General features: G+C 46.6%; 1 protein-coding gene and 1 pseudogene across 1 annotated transcript; one reads left to right on the top strand and one right to left on the bottom strand.

The window, feature by feature from the left end:
- Positions 1–427: 427 nt before the first annotated feature.
- On the top strand, positions 428–13945 carry LOC121045916 (zinc finger protein 2 homolog). The gene is made up of 3 exons (XM_040499389.1): positions 428–487; positions 4363–4473; positions 9409–13945. The coding sequence occupies exon 3, from the start codon at positions 9792–9794 to the stop codon at positions 10878–10880; it is 1089 nt and encodes a 362-aa protein (XP_040355323.1). The 5' UTR covers positions 428–487; positions 4363–4473; positions 9409–9791; the 3' UTR covers positions 10881–13945.
- A 5947-nt stretch (positions 13946–19892) lies between these two features.
- On the bottom strand, positions 19893–20474 carry LOC115330692 (annotated as a pseudogene).
- Between the last annotated feature and the right edge of the window lie 704 nt (positions 20475–21178).

The raw sequence follows: 21178 nt of genomic DNA, 5'->3' as shown, positions 1-21178 counted from the left end.
ACGCTTGGATACCGACCAAGGACCGACGCCGTGTTCTCATTGCCCGATTCTCCGAAGGTCTTCTTTGTGATATCCAACACTGCCTGGTGATAGTAAGGGGAAGAAGAAAAAAAACAAGAGGAATCACGTTTTTGTCTTTTTGGACTGCGGCTAGATGACGCAAGCTACCGCCCGTTACAAAGGGTCTAGCCATTAACATCCATCCACTCCTCCATACCGCAGTAAATTGAAAGAAATCAAGTTAAGATTACAAAAACTAATTGATTATAATAAATTAAAAGTATTCAGGAATAGAGTTCACAAATTCGTTTTAACAAAATAATATCCAAAATTGGGAAATATTTGTAAATGTATTCACTGCCGACTGATTGTTTTCTGGTCGCTGTCTTTGTTGGATAGCTTCTTCGTGGGGATTTTCTGCGGTAAATTTCAAGCACTTCAAGGAGCAAAAGAGGGCGCCGATACGAATGGACTCTGCAAGCAAGCGGTAAGTGCCGATCTCGATAGAGGGAAGAGCGGGGAACTACCGTGGGGGTCAAAAAGATCGATGGCGCTTTGAATAGGCGGCATAAATCGGGTCCTTAGCGTATAAAACGCATGTTTTATACGCTAAGCGAGCGACGAGACAAGTGACGCCGACCCGCTTCCCTGCCGCTCGGTCAGTCGCACGACGAGGCAAACCGCATGAAAGCGACGGGAGTAAGGGAGCAAGCGACCAAGGCGATGAGCTACGTTCCATTTGACCCATGCGGTGGTGTGTTGTCGGTGCGGGTTTGTCGGGGACGATACGGCGCCGGGCTGGTGTGGCGTGTCTGTTGGTGCGAGGAGACAACTTTTCTTGGCAATGCAGTGGAAGGTACAGGCCCGCGTCCCCTCTCCCATTTTGAGTGTACGCAGGCTCTCCTCCTCCCCCATTTCCGGGGAGAGGAGGAGAGCACGCGCACACTCAAAATGGGAGAGGGGACGCGGGCCTGTACCTTCCACTGCATTGCCAAGAAAAGTTGTCGCGGAGTATAGCTACGTCTGGGGCAACATTACTAAAACACTCAGTTGGGAAACTGCCATAGACTGCTCTGAAAATGTGTCCCCGATCTGACCTCTACCACCGAGCTAAATGCGAACGCGAACACAACGCCGCCATTTCTCCCGCAGCGGCCACTCGAGGAACTGCACGTCACGTCTATTTTGGCTTTAATCGGCCATTTAGGGCCGAAACAGATAGAGCGGAAGAGGTTACAGGGGTGCCACCCCCGTCTCCCCAGCGGACGCGCCGCGTCGTACTACCGAAGTTAAAATGCACCTAGGTCGGGACGCGCTACCTGAAAGCACCGCTGAGGCATGGTTGTATAAAAGCAATATTAATTGTGCCACAAAGCCTTGCAAACTAAAGATTTTTAAAATATCACGCGTCCTTCATTTTGTATTAAACTCCAATAAATTTCATACAAAAAGAGTCTTTTTTGTTTGTTTTTATGCAAAAACATACTTTCTAAAAGCTCAAGGTGACCACAGTACAGACAAATGATAAAGTGTGGTGCTGTTGTCGTATTTAGCTGGGTCTCGGTGGACGCCAGCGGCTCAGGTTTCGACGGCGAGTTTCCCAACTGAGTGTTCTAGTAACGTTGGTCTGGGGTGACTAAAGTCTGGTTCATGCATGCCGACCAGCTGCGATACATGAGACAACTTCATGCGACCAGATGAGACGCCAAGCACTGTGCTTAAAGCACAGGCACGAGCAGTGAGTGCCGTGCTTATGTATGTACGTATCAAAAAAAAAAATTTAAATTGTTTGGTGTCTCATTTGGTCGCATGAAGTCATTTTTCCACGTATCAGGGCTAGTCTGTGCTGTGTGAACATGCCTTCGTTTACAGAGTTAAACACGCCACGCATATTGATCATCAGTTTTTGATTTCTCTCTAAAAGGCTCTAATCCAAGTGACTATATAATGCGCTAATGTCTGATTACGTGGTGCAATAACGTTCACAGTGAGAATTGGCACTCCACTACTCACCACCAAGATGCGAAAAGCTCCAATGCCAGTTGCTTTGGCGCACGGTGGATGCCATAAAACCATAAATTGTCAAACACATAATTCATACACTGTTTACAGCAGTGAAATTACAAATTCTCAGTTGATCAATTCAAATGAAAAATTCTCACTCTTTAGGCGTTGTGGCTCCAAAAAGTGATATCGGCAAGGAACAATAAGTCCGACGTATTGCTCTTTCACATTTCTTGCGCATGATGCGTGTTAATCGAATCAAATTGGATCACTTCACTTTCACCATGTACAACTACAGATGAAGCAGCTGTAGAAAAAAGCTGTAGCATTTCAGCCTGACAACTCCACAGACCCTTAATATTAACAGCAAAGCAGCATCATGCTAAACCATTCATAAAGAAGGATAAAGGAAAAAAACATACTCTTAACGGTACATTTCAAAAGCATGCTCACCAGGAAAACAAAGGCATTGGGTGAAAACAACCGCAAGGGAAAAAAACATTGTGAACATGAAAGCTCAGGGTGAACACATTTAGACAAAAATCATAAAACTCATACTTTCTCGGTTTCATACATTGAGTGGAGTTCACTGTGATGGTGCGAGCGAGGTGAATAAATCAAAATGCACAGGCTAATGACTGTTTAATAGAGAGTATTTAAAGTAAGCAATATTTTCCATGGTTCGAGCGAGGTGTAGGCACTATCCCATTTCCTCTATGTCTTGTTGAGTAACTAGTTATATCTTTTGTTTGAAGATGAGCCAGACTACGTATGTTATTGATATTGTTTTGTGTTTCCAATTTATACTGCAAGCTTAATTGATAAGTACGTCATTGTTCATCATAGTCGTGCATGGGCGGTTGGCAAAGCATATAAGCATGGGCTGAACTTCGGACATTGTTTGAGTTGGACTATTCTCATCTTTAATGAGCCCTTTCCCTACCATGGACGACCTGGGTTCGTCCACACTGTTTGTACCGTGTTGTGACTGTAGGCGTCCGAGTGCGACCACATGGTCGCCAGGCAGAAGGAACACAACCACCCCGTGTGACAGCTCGCCAAAAAGTGCTTTTAATCCTAAATCAACAACCGGAAGAAGCTCCGCTTCCGGTAGTCCCGCAGCACAACACATGTGATTCCATCTATTGCCAGGTGTCCTCACTACATACCGCTTCTCCCGAAGACGAGCTGGGCTCGTCCACATTGATTCAGGCTCCAATATGCTTTAATGGACGAACTGGGCTAGTCAACGTGTTTCTAGTGAGCTTTGCCGTGGATAGATGGTGCTTCACGGAAAATAAAAACATAGTATATATCTGAATTTGGCGGAAAATTGTTCCAACGCATGCAATAGGGGATTTAAAAATGGTGGTGTCAACTTCTGGTCGCTACATTTGTAGTGCCGATCTTGCCTCGAAATTGGGTCAGAAACGAAGATATTGTGGTGTCTCTTTAGATTCGGAAGACGAAGAAGTTAATCTTTCATTGGACCGCAAGAGCGATGCATCTGAGTTACTGGATTTTAGCTCAGATGACTCTGATTTCGATGAGAACATTGGGTCGGTGTGTCGGCATTGGACTAAAATCGATGTAGAAAATCCCCCACCAGCCCCTCCACGTTTTGCGCTCACTTTGCGTGCAAGGTGATGTGAGCTGTCTGCAGTACTTTTACGCTCAGCCTGAACGTCCATGTGCAAGGCGATGTGAACTGTCCGTGATAACGCAGTGATGCCGAACTTTGGTCCCCTTTTCTTTTGCAGTGTTTTTAAAGATCTCTCATATAATAATTTTTTGGGCATTTGTTTTTGGCCTTTGTATTGCATATTGAATTGTTCCCGAAAAAAACCCAATTTAGTGATATTTTTGAAAATTCCCACTGTGCGAATGCTCGTAATGTTGAGCATGAAGCAACACTCTGAACATATTTTGTAAAGAGGAACATGGTAGCCTTCCTCTATGGGTGGATCCAAGGGTCCCATAGTTCAGTCCAATTTATCTAGAAAAATAAAGTACTCTCTGCAAGACAAATTTAGCAAATAGGTAGGGTAAACTAATGGTTTCCAGTAGCATAGTTATCTCAGATATTATCTTTTGCCAGTCTCCCCTTTACCTGACATGAATTTTACTGCCATGTGGCAGAAAACAAGAAAATGGATTGTGTTAGCATGCCCAAGCTACCACCCATTGCTAGATGCAGAGCATTCCATTTTTTCATTTATTTGTCATTGTTATCTCAAAATGGCAAAATTGTAGGCATGTGTCTCTTGTGTGTTAACCTCATAGCTGTCTGGCTAACTTCATATGCTTTGAGGGTGTGCCTACTTTGTTCTTAATTACGGTGACTGCTTTCTGCAATAGGTCCTAGTAATCTCAAGTGGTCCCATGCATCCTTCGTGATCGCCCATGCCTACTTACGAACCTGATCACAGCCAGCAATTCTAATGGAACCGATCCAGTCCTTAAGTCTTGGTAAGTTTTTCATTTCAACCTCTTTCATAAAGAGAGTACAGTGGCTGTGTTTAGACTACTCATGGTCATAGCCCAAAGCAGTGCTTCTTGTACAGCTGTCCACAGACTCCTACCAATCCGGGTCCGATTCAGAGATCTTCCACCAAAGACGCGTCCTCGGTTGAACCCAAAGCTAAGATGAAACTTTGCAGAGTGATATGGATTATGCTTCTCGAAGAGGGAAGTAAGCACTAGGATTGAAGTGTAGGAGAAGTTTATGGCAGTGGGAAAAGAGTGTGAGGCTAGGTAAATTTTTGAGTTCCTATGTACGGGAGGGTGAAGATGAGATAGAGGAAGCGGGCTTTCTGCGAGGTACCAGGATAACATTGGGAAACAACGAACAGTATGGAAAGTCAGCCATTTCTTCCTAATTTGTTTTTCTTTGCAAAACATGCCACAAGGTTTTATTGAAAATCTCTAGTTGATGCAAACAGAGAAAACATTCACTTGTCTTCCAGATGTCATTTGTGACTCGCATGATATATTGTTGCCCATCTGATGCACCCATTTAGTAGTTGTTGAGCATGTCGTTTTGTTGAAAACGTTCTGGAAGGTAGAGTGCAACACACTACATCTGAACACCAAGTGAATGCTTTTTTTAATTTTCGTGCACACTATGGTTCTAAGTAAAGTTAACCATGTTGAATTAACCTGAGACTGGAAGACAGAAAAAAACATCAAAACATTAACCCCTGTCTCAGTTTAATTCAACATGGTTAATGTTCACCAGCTCCACACCACACTTACAATATTTTCTCTTAAATAAAGTGTTTAGGGTATCAAAGGGAGGATTGTAAACATTTGCAAACAAAAGATTTTGAGTATTTCTTTATCGGCTGATGTTAAGCGCATTGAGGCCATGCCATCTTTTCTCATGTTGCTGACATCTAAATTGTTTTGGGTTGTGTGTGTGTGTGTGTGCGTGTTGGGGGGGGGGGGGGGCAGGGGGACTGCAGTTTGGTGATAAATATGAGACAAACTACAAAAAACCCTAAATACTGCCATCTGTCGGAAATTGCACAAAAGAGCTCCCCACACTCAAACATACGCCAGACTTGTGGTTCAATTTTATAGCCCATAGCGGAAAGCACAAAAGAAACTCGTATTACCAGCCTACTGCGCATAACAATTGAGGTGGAGAAAGAATTTTTAACATTTCAAAATTAAATTATTTATCGTCTGAGGTAAAGGTAGGGGTACTGAAGACCACGAGTTATAGGAGGGGCTGATGATGGAATAGGGCATCTCCAAAAGGTTAAGCAAACTAAAAGAAGACTGGAAGAATAGTGGGAAGGGCTGAAGGTTCCCATTGAAGCAAAAAAGTTCAAAAACCAAGGAGGAAGTTTAGTTACTCTTGGGGCAGAGTTCCTTAAGGGTTTGCTCAAATCAAAGTGTCATGCCCCAATTCATCCATTCATCCAGAATTAAAAAATTGTCGCACCAAGTATCTTTACATTTAAATTTCACACAGTGCCGCCTTGCTGGTTTCCAGAAGGCTGCCTTCCATTTCCAGCAGTTTTCTTCTGAGACCAGCAAACGCTCTGGGTAGCACACACCAAATGATAATGACAACCGTTACTCTAGGGACAACAGTACACTGCCGTCATGGGATGATGGCCACTGCAATAAAAAAGGCAGAGCTTGCCACATGGTCTGAAATGGTTCTCACTTTATTTGCATGGTGCATAATGCTCAAAGTGCTACACATGAGTGGCACTTCACTGCATTACCTTGTGGACCAAAAAATGGTGTAGTAGGGCTTAGAGCATCGTAAAGTTCATTTTTACCTGAAGGCACCAAATATGTGGCCATATATCAGTGTTAACAAAATTCAGTTTCTTGTTTAGGTATTTTGGGCTATGTAGTGATCACCATGTCAGCAAATATAGTGGAACAGATTTTTTATAGACAGCGCGTAAACACAATGTGGAAAATAAGTGCATATACGCTTAGTTGAGCAATCGGCCGTGACTTGCATAGCACGTGGTTTGCTTGTTCAGGGGGTTTGTGGTTTTTATGAGTGAAGCCAGCGTAGACAATCTCATCATCGGGAAAGGGGCAGTTGTGATTGTCAAGGCGCAGCTTGCGAAAAACTCGTTTACAGTAGATCCTTCAACGATATCAACACGACGTGAGTGGTTGAGTGTCAGGGCTGTGAATCCCCCAATGTTATGCACCTCAGAGTGATGTGGGAATAGATGAACTGAACGTGTTTTTATATCCTTTAGGGCCATGACCTTAGCTATTCATCCACTGCACAACGTCTCTTGGGCAGCTGGATTAAACTGAATTTTGTTTGTAGGATCCTAGTTCTCTTTGGGAAATAGTTGTATTCATCAAATGTGGATATGTTAATCCACACGGCTGTCCCCTTGCACTCTTTGTGAGGTATCCAAGTAGGATATCTTAGAATATTGACTGCAGCCTTTGTCATATAATTTCCTATTTTGTCTTATAAGTACTGTCTTGACTGGCACATACAGCATCAAACAAAAATGTCACGATTTTCAATGGTTTTATATTATTAGAGCAGGAGTTACAAAGAAAAGATTTTTGCAGCTATCTAGTAAAATAATTACAGGTATCTGGCAAACTAATACAAAGCACTTAAGTTAGCAAAAACATAAGTACATAAAAGCATAAAAACATAACTGTAAGAACATAAGCAAGATATATTTTTGTGCGACTTTCATGTAGAGCCTTTTTTTCAGTATAGCCTATCAAAAAACTGCCGCTTCTCGTGCCAAAGGCAATGAGTAATTAAAACTTCTGATATATCTGTGGTAGTATTTTGTTGTAGAAAGGTAGTTAAGTTTTAAAGAAATATTTGTTTATGCTAACATCACCTTAGGAATGACGAAATACATAGTATGTGTAGAAATTCAGCATGAAGAATAATTCATACTTTTTCACTGAAATAAATGCAAAATAGTGAAGAGCTACAAAGCAAAGGGGCTGCACATAATTTTCTTGAACTAGGCCTTTTTAAGTCTTAATCTTGCACTGCACACGGCCTGCACCACGCCGTTCATAATATAGCAAATGGTACAAAATTTGGACTTTAACAAAAGTTTTATGCAATGCTTCTCTTTCCCCTCTTCTACCCCTTACAAAAGTAAAATCCTTTGCATTGCCACATCCAGTGCAATTGATGGTTTACAATACAATTTCCTACAGAGGCAATCCCAATTGTCTCTTCTTAAATGTGTTTTGTACAATTTGTCTTTTTAATTAATACAATAATATCCTCCCACACTTGTAAACAATTATTGCCTTTTCCACATGTCTCGCAATTTTAGAGTACAATTGAGACAAGTGTGTCTTGTCGTTCGTTGCTCTACGGTCTAGAATCATGTGTAACGTTAAGTAACCCGCCTGCTTGATAACTGTCTTGCGTGGTAATATTGCTTGAAATCAAGGCTGAAAACTTTGCCTCAGTTGTCTGGAACTTGTGTGCTGTTTCCCTGAGCCTTGCAGATACCTTTCTGAAAGCAACCAGCACCAGTGTGTCAACAAAGTAATTGGAAATTGCACACTATCATGGATCACTTCTTAAAATTTTTATTTGAATATATAGAGGGTGTCTCTAAGCAGTATTCAGGCATAACAAATTATCGGTTGAGGGCTATTAAACTTTTTACTGTCTTTTGGTGGTGCATTTATAATGCTCAGATTTGGTGAGGGTAGGTTTTAGAGAAAAATGTAGGCTGAAAAATTCTTAAGCACTGAATCAAAACATTTCTGGTTAATGCCTGCTTTAAGATGGCACAACATAAAGCAAAGACGTGAGTCTTTTAGATAAACACCCAAATGCAAATCTAGCAGATCCAGTGTGGGGCACCATCTTTGAGTGGCAGTTCCAGCCAGGTGATTCTAACCTTTTCCTTGTACCTTGGCAAAATATGTTTTAGATTGGCTGAAATCTGCACCCTTGAAATTTGAATATAATTAAAGCCCCCCCCCCTCTTAAGACAACTCTGAAAACCTTCATTGTGCCAGTTCAGTGGATTCTTTATACAAATTTTGTTATGCTGCTGAGCACGTACCTTCCACACTATTTCGCGCAACCATATTTATTTCTCTCGGCATGAACAAGTAGGGTAGGTCATCGGCAAGGTGCAATGATAGTGTGAGGTTGGGTTCGTATAGATAAGCTCCCACGGGAGCAGAATTGTGCATTCATCCATCTTGAAATTCAAGGTTACGCAGGAAATCCACTCTTCCCGAGTGCAGGAGCCATACTTCGAAGAATGTGGCTGGTGCTTTGAGCTCATTCTTTTTATTATCATTTTAACGACCATGTCACACTTGATTGTGCACTTGCAAAAAGCATTTCGCCAAAGTACTATTTAGAAAATCAGCAGGCAACACGGCATACAAAGAAACTTTGAAGTAGGGATATTTTTAGTCGACAATTTACTTAGGAATGGACGGAATATAGCCAGGTGGGGTGTCGTGTGACATGCTTTCGGTCCGGGTGACATGTTTTGGGTACCGGGGATGTATCGCAGTGAAAAGGCAGAGATCTGTCGAAGGATGGGAGGTACGAAATAGTTCTATATTTTCAATTTTTGTACCAAAAAGCAGGCTTTTGACTTTCTGCATATTTTTGCCTCTGAAAACATATGCTATGGTAAAATGCCTATCTAAATTTAATTATTCCAACCCGAAATTTGTTTCATGGCCCATTTAAAGTGGTTTATCTGTTACATAGTAACGAAGGAGTTAATAGAGCCAACTCTATTTACTGCTTCTTTGAAGTGAAGTAAAGTGGAAAAAATTCAATTCCACCACTCAGCTGATGCAGAACTACAATAATGACTGCTTATTTCTAAAACATGTGGCTATCTTGGTTGTGCTTTCCTAGTGTGTCCTAATACATACAATGCCTTGTAGAAGGAGCTGCTTTTTGGGAGAGACCAGCTGCCCATTGAAAGCCACGGAGGACATCTGGATTGGGTGCTGTTTCTGCACCTATGTCACCAGAGATCAGCATGGGATCGTGAACCACCTGGTTGCCCATGGTGATGAGCAACACAAGTACCAGCATCCTCCCATGTCATCTGCCTCTAGATCCAAAGTGCTCAGCAACACTCAAAAGCAGAAAAGTGATCGGTTATTCAAGTGCAAGCTGTGCCCTCAAGTATTCCTTCGGAGATCCTTGCTGCTCGGCCATATTCAAGCACACACTGTTGAAGCCATTTAAGTGCAAACTGTGCCCCCGTTCCTTCTTTTATAATTCTGAACTAACAAGGCATAATCTAACGCACTGTGGTTAAATGCCATTTAAGTGCATGTTCTGCCCCCAAGCTTTTTTTCGGAATGGTGATCTGATTGACCATAATCGAGCACACAGCGGCGAAAAGCCCTTTAAGTGCAAGCTGTGCCCCCAAGCCTTTGCTGAGAATTCCAATTTAAGAAGTCACAATCGAACACACACTGGTGAAAAGCCATTTAAGTGCAAGGTGTGCCCCCAAGCCTTTTCTCATAAGTGCCATCTGATTGCCCATAATCGAACACACTCGGGTGAAAAGCCATTTCAGTGCAAGCTCTGCCCCCAAGCCTTTTCTCTAAATTCCAATCTGACTGCCCATAATCGAACACACTCGGGTGAAAAGCCTTTTAAGTGCAAGCTGTGCCCCCAAGCCTTTGCTCAGAATTCCAATTTAAGAAGTCACAATCGAACACACACTGGTGAAAAGCCATTTCAGTGCAAGGTGTGCCCCCAAGCCTTTTCTCATAAGTGCCATCTGATTGCCCATAATCGAACACACTCAGGTGAAAAGCCATTTCAGTGCAAGCTCTGCACCCAAGCTTTTGCTCAGTATTCAAGCTTAAGACAGCACAATCGAACACACACTGGTGAAAAGCCATTTCAGTGCAAGGTGTGCCCCCAAGCCTTTTCTCATAAGTGCCATCTGATTGCCCATAATCGAACACACTCGGGTGAAAAGCCATTTCGGTGCAAGCTCTGCCCCCAAGCCTTTTCTCTAAATTCCAATCTGACTGCCCATAATCGAACACACTCGGGTGAAAAGCCTTTTAAGTGCAAGCTGTGCCCCCAAGCCTTTGCTCAGAATTCCAATTTAAGAAGTCACAATCGAACACACACTGGTGAAAAGCCATTTCAGTGCAAGGTGTGCCCCCAAGCCTTTTCTCATAAGTGCCATCTGATTGCCCATAATCGAACACACTCAGGTGAAAAGCCATTTCAGTGCAAGCTCTGCACCCAAGCTTTTGCTCAGTATTCAAGCTTAAGACAGCACAATCGAACACACACTGGTGAAAAGCCATTTAAGTGCACATTGTGCCCCAAAGTCTTTTCTCAGAAAAGCAGTCTTATCCGCCATAATCGAACACACTGGTGAAAAGCAATTTAAGTGCAAGGTTTGCCCCCGAGCCTTTTCGGATAATTGTGATCTGATTGCCCATAATCGAACACACTCAGGTGAAAAGCCATTTAAGTGCAAGCTGTGTTCCAAGCCTTCGCTCAGAATTCCAACTTAAGAAGGCACATTCAAACACACACTGGTGAAAAGCCATTTAAGTGCAAGCTCTGCCCCCAAGCATTTTCTGATAATTGCAATTTGATCACCCATAATCGAACACACTCAGGTGAAAAGCCATTTCAGTGCAAGCTGTGCCCCCAAACCTTTGCTCAGCATTCCCATTTAAAAAGGCACAATCGAACACACTCTGGTGAAAAGCCATTTTAGTGCAAGCTCTGCCCCCAAGCCTTTTCTCAGAATCTCGGGTTGATCTGCCATAGTCAAACACACTCAGGTGAAAAGCCATTTCAGTGCAAGCTGTGCCCCGAGGCCTTTGCTCATTGTTCCAGTTTAAGAAGGCACAATCGAACACACTGGTGAAAAGCCATTTTAGTGCAAGCTCTGCCCCCAAGCCTTTTCTCAGAATTTCGGGTTGATCTGCCATAGTCAAACACACTCAGGTGAAAAGCCATTTCAGTGCAAGCTGTGACCCCAAGCCTTTGCTCATTGTTCCAGTTTAAGAAGGCGCAATCGAACACACTGGTGAAAAGCCATTTAAGTGCAAGCTTCCATAGCTTGCACTTAATTCTGAGGATTCTCAGAATTAAGAATTAATTTTCAGAATTCTAAAAAGTCTTCGGGCATCCGAAGACTTCTCAGAATTCTCTTCTAACAAGGCATAATCTAACACACTCTGGTGAAGAGCCATCTAAGTGCAAGCTATGCTCCTAAGCCTTTTCTCGGAATTTCAATCTGATCCGCCATAATTGAACAAACCTGGGTGAAAAGTCATTTAACTGCTAGCTGTGCACCCAAGCCTTTGCTCAAAGTAGTAATCTGTTAAAACAATTGAGCACACGTGTAAGAAGCCATAGAAATGAATTGACCCCAAGCCTTTGTTCAGAATTCTCATCTCAGAAGCAATAATCAAACACTTGAAAAGCCATTTAAATGCAAGCTGTGCCCCAAGCCTTTTCTTAGATTTGTGATTTGCTCGTACACAATCGAGCATACGGGTGAAACGCCATACAAGTGTAAGCTGTGTCCCCAAGCCTTGGCTCGTTGCGATCTGATCCACCATAAACAAACAGCTGTGAAAGCCTTATAGTGCGGGCTATGTGGAATTGCAATTTTATGAACCACACCAAAACACTCACAGGTGAAAAGATGTACAAGTACAAGCTTTGTCCCCCAACCTTTCCTTTGAATTCTGGCCCACCATATTCAAATGCACACAGGCCAGAAGCCTTATGAGATAACGCTGTTTTCCGAAGCCTTACTTCAGAATTGAAATCTGATCAACCATAGGTGAAAGGATATACAAGTGCGAACTTTGCTCTGAATTTTTGTATCCCTGTGTAACTGAGTGCGCACGGGCGAGAATGACATGTTTTGATCCGTCACAATCAAGTACACTTACACTGAAATGTTTATGAAGCAAGTTTAGCCTTCCGTGCAGCCTTTCCGTGCTTTGTAACATGTAGAATCATTTAACTCATGCAGAGATATACACCGTTTCATTTGAAAGATATAAATGCATGCAGTGCCCCAAAATGACAGGAATGCAGTGCCTTATAAATGAAAGCAATTTTCCTGTACATTTTTTAATGCCTCTGCCTCGTGGGGCATGCGTTAAAGCACTGGGTGACGAACTTAATCGCAATTTCATTAATCGGGCGGCAGGGAGTGGGCTTTTGCACTGTCTAATTCTCAGAACGGTTAGTTGTATTTCTAGTATTGTCACCACATTGATTGTGCAGGCATAACCAAACTCTTGCATTGCCCACAAGCCTTTCATCTGAATGCTACTGTTTGTAATCGCACAAATGTGTTGAGGGGTAGGGAGTAACTCCTCGCCAGAAGTTATCAAGGGGTTGGTCAATGTAATGACAAACTTTTAACTTGTTAGTAGATTGAATTAGGGCAGTGTAACTCATTTGAGGTGTAGCCTAATATGTTTGTTTCTACTCCTGTCTACATAAAAGATAGGCACTCGCAGAAAATAAATCTGTGACCAAAGTTTTGTGTGATTATGTAAAGAAAAAGGTCTGTCAGTCTCAATTCTTATACTGGCTTTTTTCTGCTTTTGGAATTCTGGTACTGTAGTGTGGAGTAGTGTTTTATGTTTTAATTTTTACATCCTGTAGCTTGCCTTACCTTTTTAGCAATCAACTCAGCCAAGAACCGATTTTTAAGTGTGTGTGCACTGCAGTGGTTCGTGCTCCCGATTTGAACCCTGCTATACTCGGGGACAACTTTTCTTGGCAATGCAGTCAAGGGCACTGGCATACATGCCCTCTTCAATTTTCAGCACTGATGGAAGTTGTGCGTGAGCTCTCTTTTCTAAAAGGCCAAGAAAAGCTGTCCCCCTTCTATAGTATTCCCACACCACCAAGCAGGTTTTACAATTGACAGCGTGTCAATGTTTTGCACTCCATAATGTGTGTTCAACGCTGGTTTGAAGAGAGGTGTAGAGAACTGAACTGTCTTGAACTCGCTCAGATTCGAAGTGTTCTTGCTCCCTTCCCTCGACTGGCATCTTCATAGTCATGTATTTATACGACACCTGCTCCGAGATATCGCTCTTGTGTTTAGGTAATCACAATTTTCCGTTGCTCTGTATTCTTGTTCTTGATGGCTGTTTATGTGTATCTGTATGTCGGAATTCTCAGAGCGTAGGTGTCATGTCTACCAGACGATGTCTTTTGTACTAGCACTTCTATTCTTTTGCTTGGTTTACTGCATCCTGTGTATTGCTGGTCGATGTGTGCTTAGTTTTGCATGGTGTAATCTGTTTGTATAGATCTTCATTGTGGATTTTTTTTCTTACTCTCGTTTGTTTCTAATAAAATTCTGCAGATGATAAACTTGAAATCAGAGTTTGGTATCAGTGTTCCTCACAAATAAAGCTAGACATTTGGAGCTTCCAGTGTTATAGTGCTGTTTTCCAGCCATTGCATATTGTCACGGGTGGTGACCAAAATAAAAGGAAATAAACGGGAAGAAATAAACGTTTAATGTGGCGAACTTGTGCCAAAAAAATAAGGGAGAACAAAGATAATAACAGAGCGTCGCGGGCGTCGAAGTCGGCGTTAGCAGCACAGTCGAACGCTGGAGCGAAACTGACTCGACAAGGTCGCGGACGGCCTCTTATCTAGAGTTAGTCACTATCTCGAAGATTCGGCGGAGAAGGTTCGAGCGTAGCGCGCTCGGGGCGAGAATGAACAAGCACTTTCTAGAACAACAAAAACAAGGATGAACGATAGTTATGTCCGCAGCAAGAATGAACGAGAACGTTCTAGAAGTCCGTGACCCTGCGCGCGGCATTATCCCCCCCTTTAAAAAGTGCATCGTCCCGATGCAGCACAAAACGAAGAACAACAAACAGAAACAAATCCAAAACAAAAAGGCAGCAGAATCGCGAGTCGCGGTTCACAGTTCACAGTTCACCCGTCGACGAGAGTGGAAAGTTCTATCGTTCGTAATACGGCTTCAGCCGGACGACGTGCACCACCTCGGGTCGCGGCTGACGTCTTGCAGATGGGCGCGTTCCGTCGGGTAGAACTTCGTAGTTCAGATCGCCGAGGCGTCGGATGATCTTGTAGGGTCCGAAATAGCGTTTCAGGAGTTTTTCGCTGAGACCGCGACGACGTATTGGTGTCCAAACCCATACCCGGTCTCCGGGTTGAAAGTGGACGTCCCGGCGACGAAGGTTATACCGGCGTGCGTCGACTCGCTGTTGGTCTTGAATCTTGACTCTTGCCAGTTGACGAGCTTCCTCCGCGCGCTGGGAGATGAGTTGAGCGTCGTCGTTGACATCACCGGTTGGCACGTGAGGCAGCATGGCGTCGAGCGTCGTGGTAACCGTTCGGCCGTGTACCAGTTGGAACGGTGTCATTCCCGTGGTTTCTTGAACCGCTGTGTTGTACGCAAACGTGACGTACGGCAGCACCTCGTCCCATGTCTTGTGCTCTACGTCGACGTACATGGAAATCATGTCGGCGATGGTTTTGTTGAGTCTCTCCGTCAGCCCGTTGGTCTGCGGGTGGTACGCCGTGGTGCGACGATGGCTGGTGTGGCTGAGACGAAGGACCTCTTGCGTCAGCTGGGCCATGAAGGATGACCCGCGATCTGTAATCAGTACTTCAGGTGCGCCGTGTCGAAGGAGAATGGACTCGACGAAAAATTTGGCAACTTCCACGGCTGTTCCCGATGGCAGGGCTTTCGTCTCGGCGTATCGTGTAAGATAATCGGTCGCGACGATAATCCACCGATTTCCTTGCGTCGATGTTGGGAACGGCCCAAGCAAATCCATTCCAACTTGCTGGAAAGGCCTAGTCGGAGCAGGTATCGGCTGCAGGAGTCCTGCTGGCTTCGTCGGAGGCCTCTTACGTCGTTGGCACTCATGGCACGACCTTGTGTACAGATGGACTGTTTTTGGGAGTCTCGGCCAGTAGTACTTGTCACGAATCCGGGCGAGCGTCCGGCTGTAGCCAAGGTGTCCAGCCGTCGGGTCGTCGTGGCATGCTTGAAAGATTTCTTCTCGCAGGCTGGCCGGAACAACCAGCAGCCAAGCAGGGTTGCTCGTTCCGAAGTTCTTCTTGAAGAGCACACCTCGCCGCAGAACGAAGCTTGACAAGTCTCGGGCCAAGACTCGCGGAACTGAACTTCCTTGGCCTTCGAGGTGTTCGATCACGGCGCGAAGTTCCGGGTCGTCTCGTTGAAGTGCTCCCATGTCGGCATCTGTCACTGCACCGAGAAAACGGGCGTCGTCGTCGTCGTTAGTGCTTTCGGGAGGAGATTCGACTGGGGCCCTAGACAAACAGTCGGCGTCGTTATGCTTGCGGCCAGACTTATGCACAATGGCCACGTCGAATTCTTGCAGTCGCAGACTCCAGCGAGCGAGGCGTCCTGACGGGTCCTTGAGGTTGGCGAGCCAACAGAGAGCGTGGTGGTCCGTGACAACGCGAAACGGGATCCCGTACAGGTACGGGCGGAACTTGGTTAACGCCCAGATGACAGCGAGACATTCTTTGTCGGTCGTCGAGTAGTTTTTCTCTGCCTTAGACAGTGCCCGGCTTGCGTAAGCGATCACCCTCTCTGCTCCGTCTTGTCTTTGGACGAGTACCGCGCCGAGTCCGGCGTTGCTGGCGTCCGTGTGAACCTCCGTTTCCGCTGATGGATCGAAGTGTCCGAGGATAGGGGGCGACTGGAGTCTTTCCCTCAGTTCGTTGAACGCTTGTTCTTGCTCCTCCCCCCACTGGAAGTTCACGTCGTCCTTGGTCAGATGCGTGAGCGGTGCAGAAATCTTGGCAAAATCGCGAACAAAACGCCTGTAGTAAGCGCACAGTCCAAGAAATCTTCTTACGGCTTTCTTGTCTGATGGCTTGGGGAATTCTGCAACAGCAGATGTCTTGGAAGGATCAGGGCTTACACCCTGAGCACTCACGACATGGCCGAGGAATTTGAGCTCGCCGTAAGCGAACCGACATTTTGACGGCTTTAGTGTCAGTCCAGCATTCTGGATAGCCTGTAGTACGGCTCGCAAACGTCTCAGGTGCTCGTCGAAGTCGCTTGCGAATACCACGACGTCGTCGAGATAGACGAGGCAGCTTTGCCATTTCAAGCCGGAAAGAACGGTGTCCATTACGCGCTGGAACGTCGCCGGTGCTGTGCACAGTCCGAACGGCATCACTTTAAATTCGTACAGTCCGTCCGGCGTGACGAAGGCAGTCTTCTCACGATCCCGTTCGTCGACCTCGATCTGCCAGTACCCACTCTTCAGGTCCATCGACGAAAAGTATCGGGCATGGCGCAGCCGGTCCAGAGTGTCGTCGATGCGTGGCAGCGGGTAGACGTCCTTTTTCGTTACGGCGTTTAGTCGGCGATAGTCCACGCAGAACCGAAGAGTCCCGTCTTTCTTTTTCACCAGGACTACCGGTGAAGCCCACGGGCTGCTTGAGGGCTGGACAATGTCGTCATCGACGCCACCGCCCGGAACTGGTTCGAGAACCACGAAGCTTCGATCACTTCCTGGGAGCAACTCAAGGCTGAGTTGCGAAGAACGTTCACGAACAAACAACGAAGAGAACGCGCGGAAGAGCTTCTTCAAGCGAGGATTCAAGGCCCTAACGAGAGCGTCGTTAGCTTCGTGGAAGATGTTCTGCGACTGAGCAACCGCGCCGATCCCGAAGCATCCCAAGCAAAGAAGCTCAGAGTCTTGATGCGTGGCGTCAAGGAAAACATTTTCGGTGGTCTTGTGCGGAGCCCGCCTACCACCGTCGAAGGCTTCATGACGGAGGCCACCAACATCGAACGTGCCCTTCAAGCACGAGCCACCCACTATCACCGAGTTCCCGGCGTCGGGTCCTTCTCGCCTTCCGGCTGCAACACCACGGACATCCGCGAGATGATCCGAGACGTCGTCCGGGAAGAGATCAAGAAACTTCTACCTGCCGCCGCAAGCCCAGCTTCGCCCTCAATCGCCGAGATTGTCAGGGAAGAAGTCCAGCAGGCGCTGCAGCCTGAGGTTCTCGTCAGCACCGCTCCGGAACCACCGACGTTGAGTTACGCCGCAGTGGCCCGACGGCCACCGCCTCCTCGTCGCACCTATGTCACGCCGCCCCGACGTCAGTCTCCTGCGCCGCAGCACGACCGACGCCACGACGACCAGGTCCAGTACGCCTGCCCGGAGCCTCGCGCACCCCGCAAGACCGACGTGTGGCGAACGCCCGATCGACGCCCCCTGTGCTTCCACTGCGGGGAAGCGGACCACACCTACCGCCGATGCCCATACCGACGACTCGGGCTTCGCGGGTTCCACCCGAACGACCCGCGACCCCGTTATGGTGAACGCCCTCGGGAGATCGACGAGTACCTGCGACGACCTCAGTCCCCTGAGCCTACGTCCCGCCGAGAGTTCCGGTCGCCGTCGCCACGACGTCCAGCTTCGCCGATGCACCGACCCCGACGTGAAAGCCTGTCGCCCCTCGCTCCTCGCCGGGGAAACTAGGCGCGGCAACCCCTGGAGGTGGAGTTGCCGAAGACGACCGACGCCAAGATCCTCCACGAACGTCGGAGGGCCCCCACTCGAACGCTACCAGAGATCGAAACCACGCCCCTGCAACGGTGTCCAATAACCTAAACGTCGTCATCGACGGCCACGACGCATCAGCGCTCGTGGACACTGGGGCAGACTACTCAGTCTTGAGTGGGAGGCTCTCCCGCCGCCTTCGGAAAGTCACGACGCCGTGGGATGGACCTCAGATACGAACCGCCGGAGGGCACCTCATCACACCGGTCGGGAGATGCACTGCTCGCGTCGAGATCCACGGTGAGACGTGCCCTGTCAAGTTCGTCGTTCTGCCAGACTGTTCGAGGGACGTTATCCTCGGAATGGACTTTCTCTGCGAGTATGGCGCCGTCATCGACCTCGGAGCAAACCGGCTGACGCTTCGAAAACCTGCTCCACCACAGGAGGACCCCAAAATGACGTCATCCGCGGTACGAGTCCTCGCAAACCACGTGAACCTACCGCCGCAGTCAAGTGCTTTCGTACCCGTCGGGGTCGATGAGACTCTCTGTGGCGACGTTTTGCTCGAAGGAAGCCTCCAGTTGCTTCTAGGAAGAGGGATCGGCATCGCAAGAGGCGTCACGGAGCTCCAAGACGGACGCACTACTGTCGCACTCGTAACGAACTTCCGACAGGAGGCCCAGCACCTTACGAGGGGCACCGCCGTGGGCCACGCCGAGGAACTCCCGGACGCAGCCGCAATCGCCGGAATATCAGAAGCCCTCTCTTCGTGGCCACCTAAGACAACGCCGCCTTCGCAGTTTGACATCGACCCAACCCTGCCTACCCCGCACCTCCACCAAAATGTCACGGGTGGTGACCAAAATAAAAGGAAATAAACGGGAAGAAATAAACGTTTAATGTGGCGAACTTGTGCCAAAAAAATAAGGGAGAACAAAGATAATAACAGAGCGTCGCGGGCGTCGAAGTCGGCGTTAGCAGCACAGTCGAACGCTGGAGCGAAACTGACTCGACAAGGTCGCGGACGGCCTCTTATCTAGAGTTAGTCACTATCTCGAAGATTCGGCGGAGAAGGTTCGAGCGTAGCGCGCTCGGGGCGAGAATGAACAAGCACTTTCTAGAACAACAAAAACAAGGATGAACGATAGTTATGTCCGCAGCAAGAATGAACGAGAACGTTCTAGAAGTCCGTGACCCTGCGCGCGGCAATATCTTAGCTGAAGGAATGCCGTTGGCAGAGCAGCTCTCTGGATAGTTCTTAATCTGCCATCCTGTGCTATGCCAGGACCTCACTGTGGCAGTTTTGTAGCCTTGAAATTGACTGCCGAGTGGATGTGCATACCGCGACACATAAGTTTGGATAATATTGTGGTGGCCATTCACTTTGTTTTGGGCGAATAAATGCATGCTCTCCAAAAAAAAAAAAATTGCAGTAGTTTTTTTATTACGAAAGTAAACTATGCATAGGTGAACGCTCATTCAATGCCCAAGTGTAGCGCTTGCAGTCTGAACCAGATGCAAAAGTTTCCAAACTAACTGACATTGAAAAGTTCTAAGCAAATTTCTGAATTCTTGTCGGAAAATGGCAGTCAATAAAGTTCTCAAGTACATGAAGCTGAATGGCACGAGCCACCTAAAACGAGCTAAAAGGGGCCCACTTTTCCCATTGAAATTTCAGGAAAATCACTTATAACTTTTAAATGATATGATGGTTAGTTCTGAAACTTTGACATCTGGTTCAGACTGCTAGCACTACACCTGGGCATTGAATGAGCGTTTGGCAATCCTTGGTTTATTGTTGCAGGGAAAACAAACCTACATTTCATTGGGGAGGACACATTATGCATCATATACTTGCTCTAATGCTCTGTGTTTGTGCTGCATCTGCCGAGCCGATGTTGGCTTCCACCCCTGTCGCAATGGCAAGAGCCTCCAGGAACATGTCCGTTTCTGGCTCCGGCTTTATACCTTGGCAGTCCATCACTATGTTCCTCCGTCCCTCAGCTGGCGCAAGCCGTCTCTAGGTCTTCGGTGAAGTGGGCCCTCCACTGCCAGCTTCGGTGAGTCCCTGCCCATGCATTGAATGAGAAACTGCTTCCCCCGGTGTTGTCGTAAAACCACTAAATTCTGTCCTTCTGTACCCCGTACATCTACGGCGATGGTTTTTAGGCCATCCTATTCCTCCAGCGCCATGTCTCTTCCTCTTGCACGAGCTTTCTCGCCTTCCTGGCATCGGCTGCAGCGCTGTCCTCCGGCTCCTTGTTATCCATCAAAGGTTGTGTTGGGATGTGACAGTGATGTGCGAGTGTCCTTGTCCTTTTCCACCGCTTCGTGTTCTGGCCCGTGTAGACCATGCAGGTCCTGATCTTGTCTGATCCATCTGTCTCAGTCGCCTCTGGAAGCAGGTCTTCGCCATTGTCTCCTTGGCCTCTATGCTCGACCAGCCGAGGTTTCCTTGAACTGCTTCATCGGAGCCACTGGAGGGAGCTCCAGGGGCCATTTTTCCCGCCTCTTGCTGCCTTGTCTTTAGAAAATTGTGTGTTTGACTCGAGGCAAGTGTCCCCATTCCCGTAAGTGATGCCTGGAATAGCTGCCAAATTTTACAGGCTTCTCAACACTTCAAAACGGTTGAAGGCCCAAATAGACTTCCTTCCAAGGATCCATTTTCCCTCGATTGCTCTTTTGCAGAGCTGTTCTTCGTGTTGTTCCAGATAATTCGGCCCGCCCTGCGGGAGACGTTTCCGGAAACGTTATGTCCCCCCCATTCTTCTTGACTCTGTGTGACATTCTGACATATGGCACGTGAGATTATCCAGGAACTGAAGTTCATGTTGGTTGACTATTTTGCAATTTTAAAAGCCATGGATGGAAAGCGGAACAGTATGTGATAACCTTCTTTCGTGTTTGCTTTATTTTTTTTTTGCGTTCCGAGTGTCCACCAGGCGGCCATCTTGCATGTCGCAAAATTATGTTTTCGGAGCGTTGCAGAGTCTGGCGGTAGTGTGCTGAAAACACGTTTTCTACTCGTTCGCCATCATTGCCCAAAGAAGTTATTTAAGACACTAAGCCGTGAGACTTGCCATTTAGAACATGTGGAAGTTTTTACGAAAGCGCAGTGCTGTAGGAAAAAGGCACAACTTGGCTA

The sequence above is a fragment of the Ixodes scapularis genome, unplaced genomic scaffold (assembly GCF_016920785.2).
Source record: "Ixodes scapularis isolate PalLabHiFi unplaced genomic scaffold, ASM1692078v2 PGA_scaffold10__122_contigs__length_95168666, whole genome shotgun sequence".
NCBI lineage: Eukaryota > Metazoa > Arthropoda > Arachnida > Ixodida > Ixodidae > Ixodes > Ixodes scapularis.
Note: the sequence above shows the minus strand (reverse complement) of the source record. Positions and strands in the feature narration are given on the sequence as shown.

What these genes read in the sequence shown, in the direction of transcription:
- LOC121045916 (XM_040499389.1), top strand. Translation starts at nt 9,792, where the DNA reads ATGCCATTTAAGTGCATGTTCTGCCCCCAAGCTTTTTTTCGGAATGGT.